This window comes from Hyla sarda, chromosome 6 (assembly GCF_029499605.1).
Source record: "Hyla sarda isolate aHylSar1 chromosome 6, aHylSar1.hap1, whole genome shotgun sequence".
In the NCBI taxonomy this organism is placed as follows: Eukaryota; Metazoa; Chordata; class Amphibia; order Anura; family Hylidae; genus Hyla; species Hyla sarda.
Genome location: NC_079194.1, coordinates 143,624,710 through 143,646,886, shown reverse-complemented (window position 1 = coordinate 143,646,886; position 22,177 = coordinate 143,624,710). Strand labels below are relative to the sequence as shown.

At 44.9% G+C, this 22,177-nt stretch overlaps 1 protein-coding gene across 6 annotated transcripts in view; it reads right to left on the bottom strand.

Annotated features, from left to right (window-relative positions):
* HYDIN (HYDIN axonemal central pair apparatus protein) overlaps positions 1-22,177 on the bottom strand; it is a 231,459-nt gene that overhangs the window by 150,273 nt on the left and 59,009 nt on the right. For 5 of the 6 annotated variants that reach the window (XM_056525415.1, XM_056525414.1, XM_056525411.1 and 2 more), the window contains 18 exons: positions 19,669-19,852; positions 17,861-17,960; positions 17,662-17,780; positions 16,876-17,099; positions 15,403-15,470; positions 15,074-15,309; positions 11,206-11,306; positions 10,992-11,127; positions 10,657-10,821; positions 9,711-9,863; positions 8,455-8,693; positions 3,437-3,677; positions 3,139-3,282; positions 2,898-3,038; positions 1,962-2,269; positions 1,738-1,821; positions 1,548-1,626; positions 1,325-1,393 (listed from right to left, as the gene is read on the bottom strand). In XM_056525415.1, coding sequence (XP_056381390.1) covers positions 1,325-1,393; positions 1,548-1,626; positions 1,738-1,821; positions 1,962-2,269; positions 2,898-3,038; positions 3,139-3,282; positions 3,437-3,677; positions 8,455-8,693; positions 9,711-9,863; positions 10,657-10,821; positions 10,992-11,127; positions 11,206-11,306; positions 15,074-15,309; positions 15,403-15,470; positions 16,876-17,099; positions 17,662-17,780; positions 17,861-17,960; positions 19,669-19,852 — 2,791 coding nt within the window. Of the gene's footprint in view, positions 1-1,324; positions 1,394-1,547; positions 1,627-1,737; positions 1,822-1,961; positions 2,270-2,897; positions 3,039-3,138; positions 3,283-3,436; positions 3,678-8,450; positions 8,694-9,710; positions 9,864-10,656; positions 10,822-10,991; positions 11,128-11,205; positions 11,307-15,073; positions 15,310-15,402; positions 15,471-16,875; positions 17,100-17,661; positions 17,781-17,860; positions 17,961-19,668; positions 19,853-22,177 lie in introns of those variants that run through there. The other variant, XM_056525416.1, reaches the window with a different exon arrangement.

Here is a 22,177-nt window from a genome sequence, read left to right as displayed (position 1 = left end):
AATGTGGGGAACTATACTGCACGTAATGTGGGGGAACCATACTGCACCTAAGGTGGGGAACTATACTGCCAACCTAATGTGGGGGAACTGTACTGCACCTAATGTGGGGAAACTGTACTGCACCTAATGTGGGGAACTATACTGCCAACCTAATGTGGGGGAACTGTACTGCACCTAATGTGGGGAACTATACTACATGTTATGTGGGGGAGCTATACTGCACCTAATGTGGGGGAACTGTACTGCACCTAATGTAGGGATTTATACTGCACCTAATGTGGGGAGCTATACTGCCAACCTAATGTGGGGGAACTGTACTGCACCTAATGTGGGGAACTATACTGCCAACCTAATGTGGGGGAACTGTACTGCACCTAATGTGGGGGAACTGTACTGCACCTAATGTGGGGAACTGTACTGCACCTAATGTGGGGGAACAGTACTGCACCTAATGTGGGGGAGCTATACTGCACCTAATGTGGAGAACTATACTGCAAATAATGTGGGGGAACTATACTGCACCTAATGTGGGGGAACTGTACTGCACAGTCTTATGCAGGGGGCAGGGCCTTGTGCAGGGGGGAATGGGGTCTTATGCAAAGGGGGGCATGGGGTCTTGTGCAAAGGGGCCTGGAGTATTTACAAAAGGGGCATGGGGTCTTGTGAAGGGGGGTCATGGGGTCTCGTGAAGGGGGTCATGAGGTGTTGTGCAGGGGGGCATGGGGTCTTGTGTAGGGTGGGCATGGGGTCTTGTGAAGGGGGGTCATGGGGTCTCGTGAAGGGGGTCATGAGGTGTTGTGCAGGGGGGCATGGGGTCTTGTGTAGGGTGGGCATGGGGTCTTGTGCAAAGGGGGCATGGGGTCTTGTGCAGGGGGGGCATGGGGTCTTGTGCAGGGGGGCATGGGTTGTTGTGCAAAGGGGACACAGGGTGTTGTGCAGGGAGGGAATATTTTTTTTTTTTTTTTATGCGGCCCACATAAACTTAAACCTTGTTTTTTTGGCCCATGTTAGCCTTCGAGATTGACATGCTTGCTATAGATAGACATATAGATTATTACAGTAATATAGAATACTTACTGATGAGACTATTACAGTTGTTATACAGCTAGTCATGTAGGTTAGTTAAGTTGTATAAATAGTAATGGAGATTAGTATAGTCATTACAGAGATTACTTCAGTCATTATATAGATTGTGATTTATTTTATTACAGTCATTATAGTAACTTTCACCCATGGAGATTATTATTCCAGGTCTTCTATATATGGAAACATCTTCACCACACCTGGATGCAGTGCAGAGCACACACCCCATGACCCTGCTCACCTCCTCTACTCCAGTTATCACATGCTCTTCTGCCACAATTACACCATCTCTAGTGCTAGGTTCCATAGCCTGAAAACAGAGAAAATCAAGTGAGGAGAAAGAGAACCATTTCGAAGGCTAAGAATATAAGAGAGAAGGGCGTTATGTGGAGAGGTAAGGCCTGCATCACACAATGATACTGTGGCAAAGTGATTTATAAGAAACATCGTGCCCAGGACTCTACCTTATGCTCTAAATCCGGGGTCTGGGTAAAGGCATCTTCACCAGGGATAGCCACTTCTGATGTGTGCGGTTCATCTGGCCTGTGGATTATAAGAAATCATTACAGATATATTTTTAAAACTGTATTAATTACCATGAACTTGCATTGTGAAATAGCAAGCCGGTAATAGAGTGTGAAGAGCAATACTCACCAATCAGCTGAATTAAAGCCTTCTCCAAAGGTTCCACAAGCCTTTTGAGGACTGTCTCCTGGACTCTTTAATTCTCCATTGAGCCTACAAAGCAAGGCACAGAGCACCAATCACTTCATGTCCCAGCAAAGAACCCAGAAAAGACTGAGTCAGATTAAGTCTCAACAGAAGCAAGCAAAGGACTTACGGAGGGCAATGTATGCTACAAAGGAAAGGATCCTCACCTGATCTCATGCTCCATCACAAAGGACCAGTGGTACTGTACAGGCAGCGGGCTACAATTGGTCACCTCCAGCTCTCGGGTGCTCTCTGTGTCATTGAGAATGCAGCCAAAGTGGATCTGACTATAAGGAAAGTGAAGGTTTGGGAAGTACACTTCAGCCTGCAGGGTGATGTAATCTTTATGAGGGTGTTCAGCGTATTGGATGGTCAGAACCTCTTCCAGTACTCGGCTCTGCAGATCATCAATGAAAGTTGGATCAAATCTGATGGTCAGCTCCACTTCCTCACCAGTGTCAAGGTGCAGGGGATTCTGAAGAGAAAATTTAGGAGAATACATTGTGGGTGACATTGGCAGCAAATCCACCAAAACAGTTTCTGCTGCATGAAAGTGCTATAAAATGTATGAGTGGTTAGGGGGCTGCCACACTCTACCGACCTCTGTGCACAAAAAATCTAAGTGACATAATATTTTGGTCAGTTTTTGGTCCTCATTTAGTAGCTCATTTCGATCAGTCTTTGCAGCAAACCAGATGTTGGCACTACACAGAGAAAAATTATAATGCAAATATTTGCAACTTTTTATATGTTTTGGACCCGCTCCTGGTTTATACTAAAATACTAAAAAAAGATGACCACATACACAAAATATTATGTATGTACCCAACACAACTCTGCTATTCTTAAAGATTTCCATGTGTCTGAATGAAACCAGTTCTAGAACAAGAATTGAAAAAAAAAGATGGGTTAAAATGAAACTGGTAATGAAGATGATAAAACTGGTGAGATTGTAATGACTGGTTCCAGCACATATAGTGAGGCCCCTATTTGTGTACAATAAGCTTATGGAAAAAAAAGGGAAGTAAAGAAACTTTAGGTGTGTGTTAAGACAAGCATTTCGCCAGTGGGGTCCCAACAGGATCATTCATAACTATTACTACCTGCTCATCCTGCTCCTGGAAAGTATCCCTGTAGCAGAGGAAGAACGGAGGGTTTAAGGAAAGGAGAACTGTCAGTGGCAATGAGGAAATGTTTTTCAGGATCACAGACTTGTATTTTTCCTTCAGGTCTTCTTCTGGATGCTAAGAAAAAAAGATTACAAGCAGTGAAACATATCAGTAAGCTGAAGCACGGACATAGTGATGGGCATCAAGGCCATACTGCTAACAAGAGGTACATCACCTTCTCTACATAGAAGTGTATACTCTGCATAGACAGGTGAAGAACAGGAGCTATGAATTCACAGATGACATCAACCGTCAGGATTTTTTCCTTCCCAGACTGTTTCCCTATAATAGCCTGTCCCACCAGGCGCTCCTTCACCAGCTGCAACACAATAAATGGTACATGGAGGATTACTGGATGTATCCTGAGCACCTCATGAACAGCACAGAGTTCATCTGTATTGTCCTCTTCTATTCCAAATGACCTAGTAATCATCTTGCTGCTTTGGCTTGCTTTGGATATCACTAATACTCGCCTTTGGATTGACTGATGATCCTTCCAAAACAACATCAATGCTCTGTCCAGGATTCAACTCCATGCGTGATGGGACAAGTCGGAACACTGGGTCCTGTGGGTCAGGTTGAGGGACCCCAGGTTTAAGGCTAGGAAGTTGTTGCCGTTTGCGGAACTGAGGGAATCCCTCGGTCATCCAATACAACTGGTGAGTGCGGCGACCACGATTTGTCATTGTGAAATGATAGCGACAGGGACCAGCACTGCATGGAGATACAAGATTTATTACATGGAAAGGAAAAACACTTGGCAAACAATAAAGGAATGGCATCCATTCTAGGCCACACTAAGCCACTCCACCTGCAGGACACTAATTAGAATAACACTCTGACATAAGAAGACAGAAAATGTATTGTGGGACATCTGGCTGGCAGATGAAAGAGCAAACTAAAGTCTCCAGTAAAAACAGCAACCTGAAATAACAATAATCATGAAGAAGCCAAGTATGGTGAGAGATGTCTTCTAAATCAGCTATGAAATGGGAGTAAAGGTGTGTGGTGAGGGGCAGGGCTCAGGTCTCAGGGTTGAGCCATGATCTGCTCAGTGTTGCAGAAAACTGGATGGGGTCAAACTGCTCTTGAGTTACACTCTCTATGGCTTCTTGAGTTACGGCCAGGGCTCAGATGAAGTTACAGTGGTGTTATCTTCCATCACTGCCTATTATACTCTGCAGGGTTCACAACAAAGACGATGACAATGAGCACCAGCAGGAGACATACAGTAATATGTCCCATCTGAGTAGACTGCAGGTGTGCCAGCCATTCCTGCCAGCTTCTCTTTCTGCCTAGCAGAGGCATCCAAGCCCAGTGATTGTTGGGTTAAGTGGCATCTCATGCTGGCATTATGTTTCCCTCTACTAAAGCTTTGCTCAAACACAAAGAGTCTGGTGTCATTGAAACCCCCCAAACAATAGAACAATAGGAGATAATATAGGAAACTGACCCAACATTGCTCTTCACATCGCCATCAGAGCCAAACACTCTCAATCCATTTCTCCACAAACTTTTCCACTGACTTCCGACAGTTTAAAAAATTCTTCAGCTCCATATCATATCAGGTTAGGCAGAACAACCAAAGATACCTTGGTAATGTGGGCAACATGTCTGGCACTTACTGCCATCTTTGCCCAACTGTGAGTAATGACAATGTAGTGCAGATATGTATATTGCTGGTTATGAGGTGCACACCATCCAGTCTCAGGAAGCCAGAGAAGTGTCACGATGCCGGCTGGCAGGTAGTGGATCCTCTGTGCCAGAGAGGGATGGCGAGGGCCGCGCTAGTGGACCGGTTCTAAGCCACTACTGGTTTTCACCAGAGCCCGCCGCAAGGCGGGATGGTCTTGCTGCGGCGGTAGTGACCAGGTCGTATCCACTAGCAACGGCTCACCTCTCTGGCTGCTGAAGATAGGCGAGGTACAAGGGAGTAGGCAGAAGCAAAGTCGGACGTAGCAGAAGGTCGGGGGCAGGCGGCAAGGTTCGTAGTCAGGGGAGATAGCAGAAGTTCTGGTACACAGGCTTTAAACACACAAAACGCTTTCACTAGGCACAAGGGCAACAAGATCCGGCAAGGAAGTGCATGGGAGGAGGATAGATATAGTCAGGGACCAGGTGGAAGCCAATTAAGCTAATTGGGCCAGGCACCAATCATTGGTGCACTGGCCCTTTAAGTCTCAGGGAGCTGGCGCGCGCGCGCCCTAGAGAGCGGAGCCGCGCGCGCCAGCACATGACAGCAGGGGACGGGAACGGGTAAGTGACCTGGGATGCGATTCGCGAGCGGGCGCGTCCCGCTGTGCGAATCGCATCCCCAACGGCCATGACAGAGCAGCGCTCCCGGTCAGCGGGACTGACCGGGGAGCTGCAGGGAGAAAGACGCCGTGAGCGCTCCGGGGAGGAGCGGGGGCCCGGAGCGCTAGGCGTAACAGTACCCCCCCCCCCCTTAGGTCTCCCCTTCTCTTTATCCGGTAACTGCCTCCCCTGGGATGAGGACACCGGGAAAGGATGGAGGGATTCCTCAACGGCAGGCAGAACAGCAGGAGTAGGAATGGGGAGAGAGGGCAGAGGGCGAGACCTGGCACGGGGCAGTGTGACACCAGGACGAGGGCCATGAGGGGACACAGGGGCTTGCCTGATGGGACTGGGAGGGGGGGAGAGGCATTTCCTGTGGCAGGCAGAGTCCTTAATGACCTTAGGGGGACCGGATACAGGAGGAACCACAGGGTCACGGCAGGGAGTACTGGGAACCGGTTGAAGGCAGTCCTTGGAACAAGAGGGACCCCAACTCTTGATCTCCCCAGTGGACCAATCCAGGGTTGGGGAATGGTGTTGAAGCCAGGGTAGTCCAAGGAGAACTTCAGAAGTGCAATTAGGAAGGACAAAAAATACAATTTCCTCGTGATGAGGTCCGATGCACATTAGGAGGGGCTCCGTGCGGAAACGCACGGTGCAATCCAACCTGGCTCCGTTGACCGCGGAAATGTGGAGTGGCTTGACAAGACGGGTCACCGGAATGCGGAATTTATTCACTAAGGACTCCCGAATAAAATTCCCAGAAGCTCCAGAGTCCAGGCAGGCCACGGCTGAGAGGGAAGAGCTGGCTGAAGTAGAAATCCGAACAGGCACCGTGAGACGTGGAGAAGCCGACTTAGCATCAAGAGACGCCACACCCACGAGAGCTGGGTGCGAGCGTGCGTTTCCCAGACGTGGAGGACGGATTGGGCAATCCACCAAAAAATGTTCAGTACTGGCACAGTACAGACAAAGATTCTCTTCCTTACGGCGATTCCTCTCTTCCAGGGTCAGGCGAGACCGATCCACTTGCATGGCCTCCTCGGCGGGAGGCCTAGGCGCAGATTGCAGTGGAGACTGTGGGAGAGGTGTCCAGAGATCTAAGTCTTTTTCCTGGCGGAGCTCTTGATGCCTCTCAGAAAAACGCATGTCAATGCGAGTGGCTAGATGAATGAGTTCATGCAGGTTAGCAGGAGTCTCTCGTGCGGCCAGAACATCTTTAATGTTGCTGGATAGGCCTTTTTTAAAGGTCGCGCAGAGAGCCTCATTATTCCAGGATAGTTCAGAAGCAAGAGTACGGAATTGTATGGCGTACTCGCCAACGGAGGAATTACCCTGGACCAGGTTCAGCAGGGCAGTCTCAGCAGAAGAGGCTCGGGCAGGTTCCTCAAAGACACTTCGAATTTCCGAGAAGAAGGAGTGTACAGAGGCAGTGACGGGGTCATTGCGGTCCCAGAGCGGTGTGGCCCATGACAGGGCTTTTCCAGACAGAAGGCTGACTACGAAAGCCACCTTAGACCTTTCAGTAGGAAACTGGTCCGACATCATCTCCAAGTGCAGGGAACATTGCGAAAGAAAGCCACGGCAAAACTTAGAGTCCCCATTAAATTTGTCCGGCAAGGACAGGCGGAGGCTAGGAGTGGCCACTCGCTGCGGAAGGGGTGCAGGAGCTGGCGGAGGAGATGGTTGTTGCTGCTGTAGCTGTGACTGTACTTGCTGTAGTTGTGACTGGAGTTGCTGTGTCATGGTGGTCAAGTACGACAGCTGGTGATCTTGTTGGGCGATCTGACGAGCTTGCTGGGCGACCAGCGTAGGGAGGTCAGCGACAACTGGCAGAGGAACTTCAGCGGGATCCATGGCCGGATCTACTGTCACGATGCCGGCTGGCAGGTAGTGGATCCTCTGTGCCAGAGAGGGATGGCGAGGGCCGCGCTAGTGGACCGGTTCTAAGCCACTACTGGTTTTCACCAGAGCCCGCCGCAAGGCGGGATGGTCTTGCTGCGGCGGTAGTGACCAGGTCGTATCCACTAGCAACGGCTCACCTCTCTGGCTGCTGAAGATAGGCGAGGTACAAGGGAGTAGGCAGAAGCAAAGTCGGACGTAGCAGAAGGTCGGGGGCAGGCGGCAAGGTTCGTAGTCAGGGGAGATAGCAGAAGTTCTGGTACACAGGCTTTAAACACACAAAACGCTTTCACTAGGCACAAGGGCAACAAGATCCGGCAAGGAAGTGCATGGGAGGAGGATAGATATAGTCAGGGACCAGGTGGAAGCCAATTAAGCTAATTGGGCCAGGCACCAATCATTGGTGCACTGGCCCTTTAAGTCTCAGGGAGCTGGCGCGCGCGCGCCCTAGAGAGCGGAGCCGCGCGCGCCAGCACATGACAGCAGGGGACGGGAACGGGTAAGTGACCTGGGATGCGATTCGCGAGCGGGCGCGTCCCGCTGTGCGAATCGCATCCCCAACGGCCATGACAGAGCAGCGCTCCCGGTCAGCGGGACTGACCGGGGAGCTGCAGGGAGAAAGACGCCGTGAGCGCTCCGGGGAGGAGCGGGGGCCCGGAGCGCTAGGCGTAACAAGAAGCTGCCAAGCAATATGGAGGCTCTGTTTTTGTGTAGTATGAATATAAAGATAGGGTACAGCCCTCTACAACATAGGGTCACCTAAACAGGATAGTTCCTCTCTCCTTAGACTACACAAGTCTAGTTATGTGACATATAGGGAGGTCTGCTGTAATGTCTCGAACATGTTCTCAATATTTTTCCACATTCCCAAATAGCATCTACTAAAGCAGAAAGAAGGTAGTGCTCGAGGGTAATACTTTAGCCATCTGTGTCACCTACTTTACAGAGAGGACACTTATGGCTTTGTTTTAACACAATTTAAGGGGGTATTCCTATCTGGGAACCAGAGCTTCCTGGCCCACTGTTTCCATAACTCCTAAAGTTAAGTTAAGAGGGTATCCCACATTGCTAAGCTGTTTAGAGTACTCCATTTAAAATTAATGGAGTTATGTATGGTTATTTTCAGCAAAACCTCCAGCAATCGCAAATGTCACAGATGGGAATACCCCTATAATGATGTGACGGTTTAATGTGGGACATATCCTGTTCAAGTCTAGGATGTGGAAGCCTATCTTGATATAAAATATGGAGCTCATCTTTGCTATAATGCACAGCAAACAAACATAACATCTACCTGAAATGGGCCCCCAGATTCAGCACTGGTGCAAATGTCCTGTCGGTGACTATAGTGGTTCCTGTGCCAGTAGCATGCACTGGGATTAGATAGGTGTTGCTATACGTAATAATCAGTTGCATTGTGTCTTTGAACGTCACTGTATCATCTAGACATGCCACAACTGTAAGATGGACTTCTCCTTCTGGAGGAACCTCACCACAGCTTGGCTCTACCCACCAAAGTGACCGTTTCCGCATCTGTGAAAAAGAACAATACAAAAAAAGCGTGGGTTAAAATTTTGCATAGACTATTTCCAAGTGAGAGGCACAAACAGGATAGGCGGCACTTTGAGGCAGGACATGCTGATCAATGCCTGGCATCAGATGTAGTAAGATCAAAACTGGGGGGGGGGGGGCTGAGCACAAGGTACAAAATGTGGTGTCATGAGGGTATCAGATTATAAGATATTAGATGCAGTTTGACAAGGATATGGGGTAATGAGGATTTAAGATGGGGATGCCAAGAACAAAAAGGTACAAGTGGGGGTTAGAAGGATTCAAGTTAAGGATGGGTCAGGGGTGTAACTATAGGGAGTGCAGCTTTAGCAGTGGCACCAGGGTCCTGGTGCCCAAGGCACAACTGCCCCAAAGGAGATCAGTATTATAATTGGTTAGCACATGTGGCCCTGTTGCAGATTTTGCATCAGGGCCCAGAAGCTACAAGTTATGCCTCTGGGATGGGAGGTAATGACAATTTATGTACAGAATGGTAGTGATGAGGATTTGAAGTACAGAATGGGAGTTATAAAGGACATGTAAGTATAGAATGCAGGATGATAAGGATTTAAGTGCAGGATGGGAGGTAATGAGGATTTGATGTACAAAATGGGTGGGTGACAGGATTGGAATTTATGAAATTTTTAGCATTTTAGTAATAACAGAAGGAGTTTGAGGTTCCTAGGAGCAGATGATTGTGAGACAAGACTACTGATTATTGTGGGGATAATTAGCACTCATCAGGGAGGTGCATGGTTTCATTGCTGGGTGGTAATTATCAGTCTCCATAGGAACTCAGAAGGCAGAACACAACTCTTATCAGAAATCATCATCAGTGAATAAGAACGGGGTCAGCAATAAAGACATCACCTGGAGAACCTCATATGCCCAATGTTTAGTTACATAAAGAGCTTTCAACAAGAGATTAGTGACTATATGAATTTCTGATGGTCATTGACATGTGCCATGGACATTCCCACACCCCGTGTACACACTCACCATGCTAGCCTGGAAGGGAGCAGAGATTAAGGACTGGTTGCACAGACGGATTATTCTTGAAACGTTGGTAAGAACTGGGATATCACCAAAATTCACCTCACTAGGATCTACATGGACCACAGGCCCCTCCCCGATGCACAGCAGCCGAACTTCCTACGTATAGAACAAAGATGGATGTGTCAAGGAAATCATAGGTCTCTATACAAAGGATATATACAACCCAGAATTGGGAAAACTGAACAGGAAGAAGCAACTCAGAATAAGCCATATTACTAAAATGACTGATATTTGAAAACTATATTCACTTATCCCAACCTGCACTTGGCTTTACTAGAAATAGTAACAGAAGTAAAACTCAGAAGAGCCAATCCTCCCTATAATGGTCCATGGTGGCAGTAAAACAGGATGTAGATGGCTTATTATGAATAATAATATTAATAATAAAAATAAAACTCCAGTTGGAACCAGAATCACCCACTCTAACTATCCATTAGGCCTTCTAATAAATGTCCCAAATAGCAGGTTCCAGAGCAGGGACAGAGACTGAGAGGCTCTTCTTCTGTTCAGTTGCGTCACTTGACTGGCATTTACATACTCTGATATAAAACTTCATATGAAACAAAAAAGTATCAGAGAAGAAATAGAGACCTGCACAGGAAGCCTACAGCTGAGTGAAGTCACTACAGGTAATATTCTTTGCACACAGTTAGCTGATCTGTCACTTTTACAGAAGGGATGGCCTCTAAATCTACAAACTCTCGAGACAGTGGTAATGGGTACCAGTATACCCCTTAAAAAAATCATAAAACTTTAGAATGCTGGATAGAAAGAGGGATAACCTGAGAGAGAAACATCAGGTTCCCCTATGGTAATAAAGTTGAGAATCAGTGGCTTATGACAAGAGCTTGGGAAACCCTAGTGTAAAGACAACAGGTGAGTTTCTTACCAATGGGGGCTGGGTGCTTCCATATACAGCAAAATAAGCCTTGACACTTCGCTCCCCAGTACTCTGGGCTTTTAGCACAATAGGTACATCCACACTGCTATGTGCTTCGATGATTCCACGTGGCTTTGGGCTGTCATACAGGATATCAGAGGATGAATCTGACTCCTGCAAGAAAGGAAAGTGTGTAATCGTCCAATATAGCATGAATTAGGATCACATGCTGCAGACCTCCATACAGGTACCAGGTAGTTTATTTTCTATATCTGTTAGCAAACTCTCTTCCAGTTTCCCCCTGTAGTTGTACTTTTCTTATCAAAAAGAAAGCAAAAGCATACCTGTGGCAGGAATGTGTAACATCCCCTAAGGTTGCTGGGGTTGTGCAGTGTTATGGTCCGTTCGTACGGGAACTGCAGGAAACACCGGTTATATGTAATGGCTATGTTCTCTATAAACAATGGTGGCACCACACACCTGTATCACATGAAAAAGTGTCATCACCAAGACCAGTTGCAGAATTATACTGACACATGGCCAAAAAGTCTAACTTACCTGGCAGTAATTGGTAAAGCCAAAACCTCCTCTCCAATACCATCCACATCCACCACTAATGCCAGCTCATACTTCTTTAAGCTGTTGGAGCACAGGGTAACCTAGAATAGCCAAACATTGAGCCTTTGTTGAGTGTGTGCCAGGGTGCAAAAATCAGAAGAGGGCTAAGCTCTTCGAGTCAATGAGAGATACTACACATTACATATATGGTCTGGTATAACATACAAGTTTTATTAGAAGAAACAGTATAAAAGCCTTTTTCATGTAATGCTAGTAATTTTATCAAGTATTCTTGGGATGATCCAAAGAGTTCTATACTATTTCACAGACAGTGAAGGTGGGTTGTCCTGGAAATTATTTGCCTCTTGACGTAGGATGGCTTCTTGAAGTTAAAAAAAGTCATGAATCTGAGTTTTTCTTGGCAAAGGTGAACTGCTGACAGCAGGGAGTTGTGTTCATCCATCAGCTATCTATGATTAATTTATCATGAAGAACACACATGGTCACCTGAATCAATTGTGGGCACACAGTGCCAGGGGCCTTGGCATGACTGAACAGATACATAATGCAAGTAATGACACAGGTTAGCCAAGGAAAAGTACAAGTAGAAGGGGGAAAAGCTGTCTATCTGATATTCTGCTGGGGAATACAGGGAAGCTGTCAGCACTGTACTCCAGCATATGCCTCCCCAGGTGCTGAAATGGCATTTCTGCACAAATCTATTATTAAAGAATTGTACACTGATGACACCAGGATAAAGACTGTTATAAGCCATTCCAAGCTTTTATTGTCCACTGTCTACATTTTCCTTACAAACTGTCTATTTTGTCCAACAATTTACAGTTTATACATCAAATTAAAAGGTGTCATGTAAATGACATTCTTGCTACAAAGTGTCCCCATATAACAACAAATAGGTCCCCTCCTTAAAAAAAAAAAAAAGCTGTCCATTAGATTAACAGAAACAGATGTCAGGGGAGATGCTAGATTTCAACATGCTGAGAGATAAGCGACTTTCAGAAGTGTCCACAGCTTACACTGCTGCTGGCCTCTGTTACCAATAACATACAATGCCACATGGCAAAGAGTCAGAAAGATGGAGGATGAGGAGCTCATTCCCTACACTTGTGACTTTGAGGGTCTATTCACCTAATGGGAGTGCGGAAACACATAGAAGTGTATGGGCTTTAATTTCAGACGGAAACTCCGCCTGTGTGAATAGACCCTAACACATCTTAGTAAACCATACAAGGATCAACAAGGTGATGTGAAGAACAATGATCATCTTGTGCCAATGATACCTGTGAAGTAACACATGAACAGTAAGTTTTTTAATTATTGTGTTGGAATTAGGAAAAATGGCATAAGGATCGGTGCAACTTTGCAAAGGGACAAATTTTGATAAATAAAGTTACATGACTACCTCAAAGCACCTCCAAATGGCATGTCTTCTGGTGCGTAGCAACTACCCAGGTCAAAGAGCTCAGGCTTAAGCGGGTATTCTGGGGAGTACATTTTATCTAAAACTAGCAGAGTACCCGGCGTTGCCCGGTTTTTCCTTCCTAATCCTTGTTGTGGAGGAAGATCAACAGAGGAAGCTTTTGACTTAATCCCGACCCTATCCCAACCTCTTATCCTGTCCTCCTATCCTGACCTCCTATCTCGACCTCCTATCCCGTCCTCCTATCCCGTCCACCTATCCCGACCTCCTATCTCGACCTCAGATCTCCACCTCCTATCCCGACCTCCTATCCCGACCTCCTTTCTCGACCTCCTATCTCGACCTCCTATCTCGACCTCCTATTTTGACCTTCTATCCTGACCTCCTTTCTCGACCTCCTATCCCGACCTCCTATCCCGACCTCCTCTCTCGACCTCCTATCCCGACCTCATATCTCGACCTCCTGTCTCGACGTCCTATCCCGACCTCCTATCCCGACCTCCTATCTCGACCTCCTATCTCGACATCCTATCTCGACCTCCTATCCCGTCCTCATATCCCGACCTGTAATATGTGTACCAGGTATTGAAATATCTCCAGCCATACGGAAGTTATGTGGGAACATACATTTCCCATTGATTTGCATGGGACTTTAAACAAAAACTCTGACCCTCACAAATGGGGGTAGTTAAGGGTTATATTAACCATCCTATATTTTAAGTGGACATATAAGTAACATGTGACCAAGTATTATCGAAATATCTCCAGCCGTTTGGAAGTTATGCAGTAACATATATTTCCCATAGACTTGTGTGGGACTTTAAACAAAAACCCTGACCCTGGCAAATGGGGGTGAGTAAGGGTTAAATTACCTATCCTATGTATATCCTATATAAGTAACATGTGGGCCAAGTTTCATGTTAATATCTTTAGCCGTTTGGACGTGATTGTGGAACATACACACACACACACATTGAGTTTTATATATAGATTGGGCTCATCCTAGTGAAAAAGAAAGTAAAAACATTTACTCACCTTTTTTTGCCAACATCTGTCCCATCCCCCCAACCTAATCAGCATAGCTTTGGAGCTGGGCCTGGTGCACAACACTTCCTTTGTTCAGGGCTGGCACCTGGCATTGGCTGAGGTGAAACAATGCTGTAGCCACTGATTGGATAGGTGGACAATACCCTGTGCCAACCCCAAACACAGGAAGTGCTGTGCACCAGAACCAGCTCTGTGAGGACAGCTGAACAGATGGCACCAGAATGCACTATAGAAAGAAGACAAGCCAGCATAGACAATGTTTTGGGTAATGTTTTGTTGGGAAGCCTTGGGTCCTGACATTCATGTAAATGTTACTTTCACACATCACATCTGCCTAAACATGGTTGCAGATATAATACACCTTTCATGGTAATAGTATTTCATAATGGCATTGGCATCTTTCAACAAGATAATATGCCCAGCCACACAAAAATTGTTGAGAAATGGTGTTAAGAACATGAAGAAGAGGTGTTGCCTTCAAATTCCATAGATCTCAATGTGATCAAGGAACTGTGGGATGTGCTGGAAACATACCCAATTAATGGAGGCCTCACAACATTGGTGCCAGATACAGCAGGACACCTTCATGGGTATTCTGGAGTCCATGCCTTGATAGGTAAGGACTGTTTTGACAACATGAGGGAACTGTCACAATGTTAGGCCAATGTTTTTTCTTTTACAGCTGATCGATATATAAGAGATGAACAGCTGCTCAGTGCTTTGTCTCCTTGCAGCAAACTGTGAAACACAAACCTGTACACTTCATGTTGCCTTTTTCTTTATATGATGAAACAACGTAAGCACAAGAGATGTTTTTAAAGCATGAAAAGTCATGGTAACAGCCCCTGCTAGTCAGCGGTACATGCTTTGCTACTGATGAGCCCTGTAAGGGTATATCTTGTACTCTAACTGCAAAACTGTAGGGAAGAACAGAAGAGCACTCACTGCTACTATGTCTTCCTTATCTTCATTTGAGGATTTGGAGTCGTGGGTAGGCAATCATGGACGCAGTGAGGGCGCTCAGAGGCAATAATTGTTTTGTGCGGGATGACACACTTCTTCCGCCCTTTCGGCAGAGGTCAGAAGAAGTGTATCATCACGCACAAAACGGATGTTGCCTCTTAACACCCTCATCGCGTCCATGATTGCCTCCCTATGACTCTGAATACCGGGATAAAGATAAGGAAGACATAACAGCGGGAGTGCTCTTCCGTTCTTCTCAACAGTTTTGCAGTTTCCATGTACACTAGTTTATGGAGTTGAGCCCCTGTTAGGTCACCTATACTTCTCCGTTATCTCTAGCCATTGTGACTGACAGCTATGTCCTAACTGTGCCCTCCTCTCTATATCTTGCTTGTGTTTGTATCTCCTGTACTCTACCTCAATGTCTAGGAGGCCCTGGGATCGAATGGTTCCTTTGGAGGGTGTAATAGTGAATTCACAAGGTCTCCAACCTCCATTATTTAGTCTTCTCCAAGATGCTGCTCTGTCTTCTTCGATGTAAGTGTGACTGGTGATGCTCAGATCACCAGTCCCATCGCCAGGGACCCGCAGACTGAAGCTCATGGGAACCAGAGATGTGTTACTGAGAGAACATGAGAGAGTTTGTGGAAATCCTGGAAAATAAAGATACATTTTCACAAAAAAGTTTAATTTTTCATCTGTGTCCTCATGTTATCCTTGTTTGTAGATGTTGAGACAACACTTACCAAAAGAAACATCCCCAAAGTGTAAGGCTGGCACGCTAAAATGGAAGGTGGGTCCGATGATGCAGCCCCTGCAGAGAAAAATAGCAGTAAAATTAGCACTAACACGTGACAATCCCACCCCTCCTGCAGAAAGCTGCTCCTATCATATGGAGAAAATGGATGCAAGTAGTGATATACTTTACTCAAATTCTCTGGCGATCATTATCAGGCAGATCTTTGACATAAATAATAATATTTATTTTTATACCACCAACAAATTCCTCAGCACTTTACAATTTTTTGGACAAATCCCAATATCCCAACACATGGAAAATGGGAGTCATAAATACGTTACGACCAAAGAACAGGTCAGGTCCAAGACTTCTCTCCAGTGTCTCCTAATTCTAGGCAATTCCATACCAAATAAAGGGATACAGCTTGCCCATTGTCAGATAAACAGAATCACCCTAGTACAATGTTGCACAAAGACTGTGGGATATGCTAGACCTGGTGTGGCAGATGGTAGGATTTTGGGATTGCATGATAGATTTCTGTCCACACATCTTCTATTGTATTCAACATGGCTATGGATCATGTTTTAAAATAATTGCACTTGTATATGTCTCAAATAAAGAAGATAAAACAGAACAACTCACCAGATCTTGCTATTAGCGTAGAGACTTTATTCAGTATAAAACTTACAAAACAAAGCAGCATGTGTGAGGATACGACAGGGACGAGTGGGGAGGGAGGAGCGACGTTTCCAACCTGACAGGTGCTTCTTCCGGCTTCCAATATTGGAAGCTGAAAGAAGCACCTGTCAGGTGTGAAACGTTGCTCCTCCCTCCCCGCCCGTCCCTGCCGTCTCCTCACACATGCTGCTTTGTTTTGTAAGTTTTATACTGAATAAAGTCTCTACACTAACAGCAAGATCTGGTGAGTCGTTCCGTTTTTATCTTCTTTATTTTAGATGTATTATTGGACTTTGGAAACGCTGAACACCACTGATTGCATATGCATCCCAGGCGTAATATATACCCTGCATCCACTTTGTGAAATTGGTATAAAGAACAGCTCACCTATATAGCAGTAGCCAGGTGTATTCTGACTCCATTACGAGGTACTTGTATATGTGTTTACTTTTTCTCTACCATAATAATTGCATTATATTGTTCTAAAGTAAGATGAACAGTATAACAGTATGACAATGTTTTGTAGTAGGAAACAGCTTCAAGCACGGATAAACTGTGAGGTAACCCAAACGTTTGGTACTGTCAAACAGTCCAAAGCCCCTTATCAGTAGCCTCTTTCTGAATGTCCACATGACATTTCAGGGGCCCCATATGGTTGCCCACATGACCTTATCAGTTGCATCATCCGACTGTCCATATAACCTTATCAGAGCCCCTATATGACTGTCCTAATGGCCTTAACAGGGGCCCCTACCTGTCTGTTCACATGACCACATCAAAAGCTCAATATTTTATTATTTACCTTATTGTTAATACAACATCATTAGGACTGCCATCCACATTGAAGTTAAAGTTCTCCCTGAACTCTCCCAAAATGTTACAAGAGAGAGAGATCTGGACAGCCTGGTTTCCATCAGGTAGGATAATCCCCTCACTGGGAGTAAAGGTGAAGCAGGAAGCCAGAGCCGATGTTTGAGGAGCCAGACTGAATATCCCATCAATGGCACCTTGGTTTGTCAGGATGACCTTTTGAGAGAAAAGACAGGAAATTTCCAGAGCCTAAGTTGGGCATATTCTGGAAGATATCTGGGTACTATTAGACAGTGGATTTAGATTTTACTATAAAGATCAAATATCAGCATGATCTATTTACTCAAATTTTTTACTGTATTGGGAGATAACTATGTTGGAAGTTCTTATTTACACTTCCAAGGACAGAGACTCAGGCTATGTGTTGCTCTGACAAACCACACAAAGAAAGCGCTGGGAAAAACCCAAGTGGCTATAAAAAGAGAAGAAAGCCCCAATGAGCAGACGAGAGTCTTCCGGAGCAGCTGAGAGATACTTGGACAGATGACCCACCAGTGCAGGGGGATTACATAAAATCTCATCATATATCATCCCTATTGTCCTTACAATAATAGGACAAGGACACTTTGAAACACATTCTTTGCTAAAGGGAAATGGTGTTACTGGGCCAAGATGGCAACATTTCCAGGATAAAAAGGATGACTATTTATGATGGAGATGGTTGGCTGCTTTAGACATGGTGCTTGCAGTGTGGAGTCACATGCAGTAAATCACTGACCTCATAGTTGTGTGTAGACCCCACAAACACCTTTCCAATGTCTAACTCATTAAAGGTGAAGCAGAGTTTTGGCCCCAGACCCTCTCCACGAATCCTCAGGGGTAATCTTGTTTCTCGACCTGTGGGAAAAGAAATGGATTGAATACTCTGCAAGCATATCATTTTGGTGCAGAGGGGTCCAGCTTCTCATAAGAGTTACCTGTGATATCACAGTAGACCGTTCGCTGGTAAACCTTTGCGGCCTGAGGTTTAAAGAGTACAGTAATTTGCAGTGAAGAGTTAGGCCAAACATCCCCCTCCTGTGAACAGAGACACAGAATAAAAATAGGAAATCCACAGGTGATAGCTAAGTAATCTTGATGTAAATGAAACTGAACTACTGTCTAAGGAAAAAGGTCTGTAACTTGGGTTCAATTCCTCACAATCCTGCCCTCTGTCTGTCATCATTGATCGGTAACATTCTAAACCTGTATTACGGTTGAAAAGGGGGCAATGTGATTGACATAGTGCCCCTGATTTGCTAAAAGTCATTTTTTTTTTTTTTTTTTTTTTTTTTTTTTTGTGGAATGTTGTTTCAGACTACAACTACTATGGGGATGCAGAGGTCCAAAAATTTTGACCACATTTTTCTTGGGGAGAATCTCCAGCCATATATTCAAATACAGTAAATAGGTCAGGTTGGTCTGAAATCATGAAACCATGTGCCCTTTTTCGGGTTTTCGAGTCGGGATGTTTTATTTTTTGGCATAAAATTCGGCCTCAAAACACAATTGTGGCGCACGTGCCTAAACTGTGGTACGCAACCCATTTAAAAAACAGTTAGTAACATAAGAGTAAATCAGGGTCAGTGATTTTTTTAAAGGGGTACTCCAGTGGAAAACTATTTTTTTAAATCCACTGTTGGCAAAAAGTTATACAGATTTGTAAATTACTTCTATTTAATAATTTTTATCATTTCAGTACTTATCAGCTGCTGTATTCTACAGAGGAAGTTGTGTAGTTCTTTTCTGTCTGACCACAGTGCTCTCTGCTGACACCTCTGTCTATGTCAGGAACTGTCCAGAGCAAAAAAAATAAAAAATCCTCATAGCAAACTTCTACTACTCTGGACAGTTCCTGACATGGAGGTGTCAGCAGAGAGCACTGTGGTCAGACTGGAAAGAACTACACAACTTCCTCTGGAGCATACAGCAGCTGTTAAATACTGGAAGGACTAAGTTTTTAAATAGAAGTAATTTACAAATCTGTTTAACTTTCTGGCACCAGTTGATTAGAAAAAAAAGTTTTCTACCAGAGTACCCTTTTAATATGTATGAGCAGGACTAGATCAGGGACAGTTTTCAGCTGCTCTATATAAAAAAAAAAGGGTTCCAATTCCCTGACAGCAAGTAGAGATATTGGAAATAGTGATGAATAAAAGTTTTAAAAAAAATATTAGAAAGTTACATGCATTAGAACAACTTCTTTTTTTTACATAAAACCTAATGAAGTCAGACATTAATATGCTTTGATCTGCTTCACGGCATTCACAATAAGAAGCTCATGAAATGTCCGTGCAGCAAAACTGACAAAAAAGGAAGGTCCAGCCAACATACACAAATAATATATCGCACTCAACTGTCACCTAGCCTCAATGTGATCAGAGTATGACATGGGGACATGCTGTGACCCTGATTACATAAAGCAGTGTTTCCAACCAGGGTGCCTCCAGCTGTTGCAAAACTACAACTCCCAGCATGCCCGGACAGCCAAAGGTTGTTTGGGCATGCTGGGAATTGTAGTTTTGCAACTGCTGGAGGCACCCTGGTTGGGAAACGCTGACAAAAAGCCATACACTATACTTTCAATGATCCAGTGCTGGTATGAATGGACATCAGGATTTTGCAGCCTCCAGCACACCCTCACTCCTAGACAGTTATGTGTTTACTGATCAATGCTTATCACAAGTCAAAGAGGTGTAGTCCCAAGTTTCTTACAGTATGAAGAAGATAATATGTGCACACTTACCACAGGCTCTATTTGAAACACTGTATCTGTAAATAACATGGCATTGCTATCGGCTACTTTTCGGCGGTAGTGAAAGGTGCGGCTGAGGAGCGAGAGCCGTTCACGGAGACAAGGATCTGCCTTACATTCATCCAAGAATCGGTCGGTCTCTTCTTCTTCCTCAATAACCAGATCAGAGAAGAATCTGAAAATTATAAATACGATGTGTTCTCTAAGAGTTTTTAATTAATAAATGACCTGAGAACAGCATTTTATTGATGGCTTCTAAAAGGCAATTTTTCTCCAGCAATGAAGGAATAAAGAAAAATGATGACAATTTATTATACAGGAGCTACGTCACATGATTTATATTAAGCTTCACTATTTAGCTGAAATAAGCTGAGGTCATGGGTCTATAACACACAGCAATGGGCGGCTCTATAGGAGCAGGAAAGCTACATATTCCAGCGTGCTTTGGAGCTGAAAGGTCAGTTTTAGGTAGGTTTGTGAAGAGACATTCACTAGCAGGACAGAGTCGCTTCGGACTCTGGGTAAGTGAGGACACCGGGCACTGACTTTGCTCTTAGTTAAAGTGCTTTCTTCAGCACAAGATCATTCATCTTTGGTTAATGTCATTAAAAATTGAGGGGAGTGGAGAAGTCTCTCAGCTCTGGCCCTCGGGGGCAAACACTGGCCCAGTTGTAAAGTCTACTTTAACCCTTACATATCTTGGAGGATGTGGTACCATTTATTATTTGCCCCGTTAATGAGGCAGCACTTTGTAGACATTACTGTGTGCCCCCATCAGAAGCAATGGATCCAGCTGTTAAATATTAAACGGGCACAAGAGCAATTAGTGCAGAATTGCCACTTCCGATTACCAAGTACAAACACGCAGGACACGCCGGCATCTCGTTATTACTTTTACTTTCATGTAGTCAGTGGCGTGTTGTCATCTTATATAATTCAAACAGACATGTAGTTCTGCAGACTGGCAGCACCACTGATCGTATGACAGCCTGCGTACAAAGAGATTAACCCATACCACACCAAGCAGCTAGGGAAGAATATCTGTGTGACATGGCCCAACACTATCACTACATACCAGATATGGGCTGGTCATGACAACCTCTCATACAGTAATAAATGATCCACGTGCCCCTTCACCCCTACGTACACAGTTGTAATTCCTGCCTCCTTGTCCACATAGAACTATAAATAGATGAGGGTATGATGGGGCTACTTCACAAATCTTCCACACATTATTTACAGTAGACAGGGGAGAAGGTGTAAAGGTCAAGAATAAGACAACATCTGCTTAGAAAGCTGTGTATATACAGTATATATGTCACATGAGTGAGTCCACCCCTCACATTTTTGTAAATATTTCATTCTATCTTTTCACGTGACAACACTGAAGAAGTGACACTCTACAATGTAAAGTAGTGAGTGCACAGCCTGTATAACAGTGTTTAATGTTGTGTCCCTTAAAAATATCTCAAAACACAGCCAATAATATCTAAACTTCGGCAACAAAAGGGAGACCACCCCAAAGTGTCAATATTTTGTGTGTTCACCATTATTTTCCAGCAATGCCTTAAGCCTCTTGGGAATGGAGTTCACCAGAGCTTCCCAGGTTGCCACTGGAGTCCTCTTCTAGTGACATCACGGAACTGGTGGATGTTACAGACCTCATTTAAGGATGCCCCACAGATCCTCAATAGGGTTCAGGTCTTGAGACATGCTTGACCAGTCCATCATCTTTACCCTCAGCTTCTTTAGCAAGGCAGTGGCTGTCTTGGAGATGTGTTTGGGGTCCCTATCATGTCGAAACACTACCCTGTGGCCCAGTTTTCAAAGGGAGGGGATCATACTCTGATTCAGTATGTCACAGTAAATGTTGGCATTCATGGTTTTCCCCAGTGGCAGCAGCACTCATGCAGGCCCAGACCATGACACTCCCACTATTATGCTTGACGGTAGGCAAGACTTGTCTTTGTACTACTCACCTGGTTGCAGCAACATAAGCTTGACACCATCTGAACCATATAGAATTATCCTCTATAGAGTGTAGACTTTCTTGTGCATCATCTTCAGAATTGGCTTCATTCTGGGATGACAGCCATGCAGACTAATTTGATCCAGCATATGGTCTGAACATTAACAGACTGACGACCCCCCCCCCCACCCCCATCACCCCTTCAGCCTCTGCAGAAATGCTGGTAGCACTCATACGTCTATTTCCTAAAGAACAACCTCTGGATATGATGCTGAGCATGTGCACTCAGTTTCTTTGGTCCACCATGGCGAGGCCTGTTCTGAGTGAAATCTGTCCTACGAAACCACTGTATTGTCTTGCCCACCATGCTTCAGCTCAGTTTCAGGATCTTGGCAATTTTACTATAGCTTAGATCATCTTTATGGAGAGCTGCAATTCTTTTTTAGATCCTCTTTTTTGCCATGAGTTGTCATGTTAAACTTCCAGTGACCAGTATTAGAGAGTGTAAGAGCGATAATACCAAATTTAAGG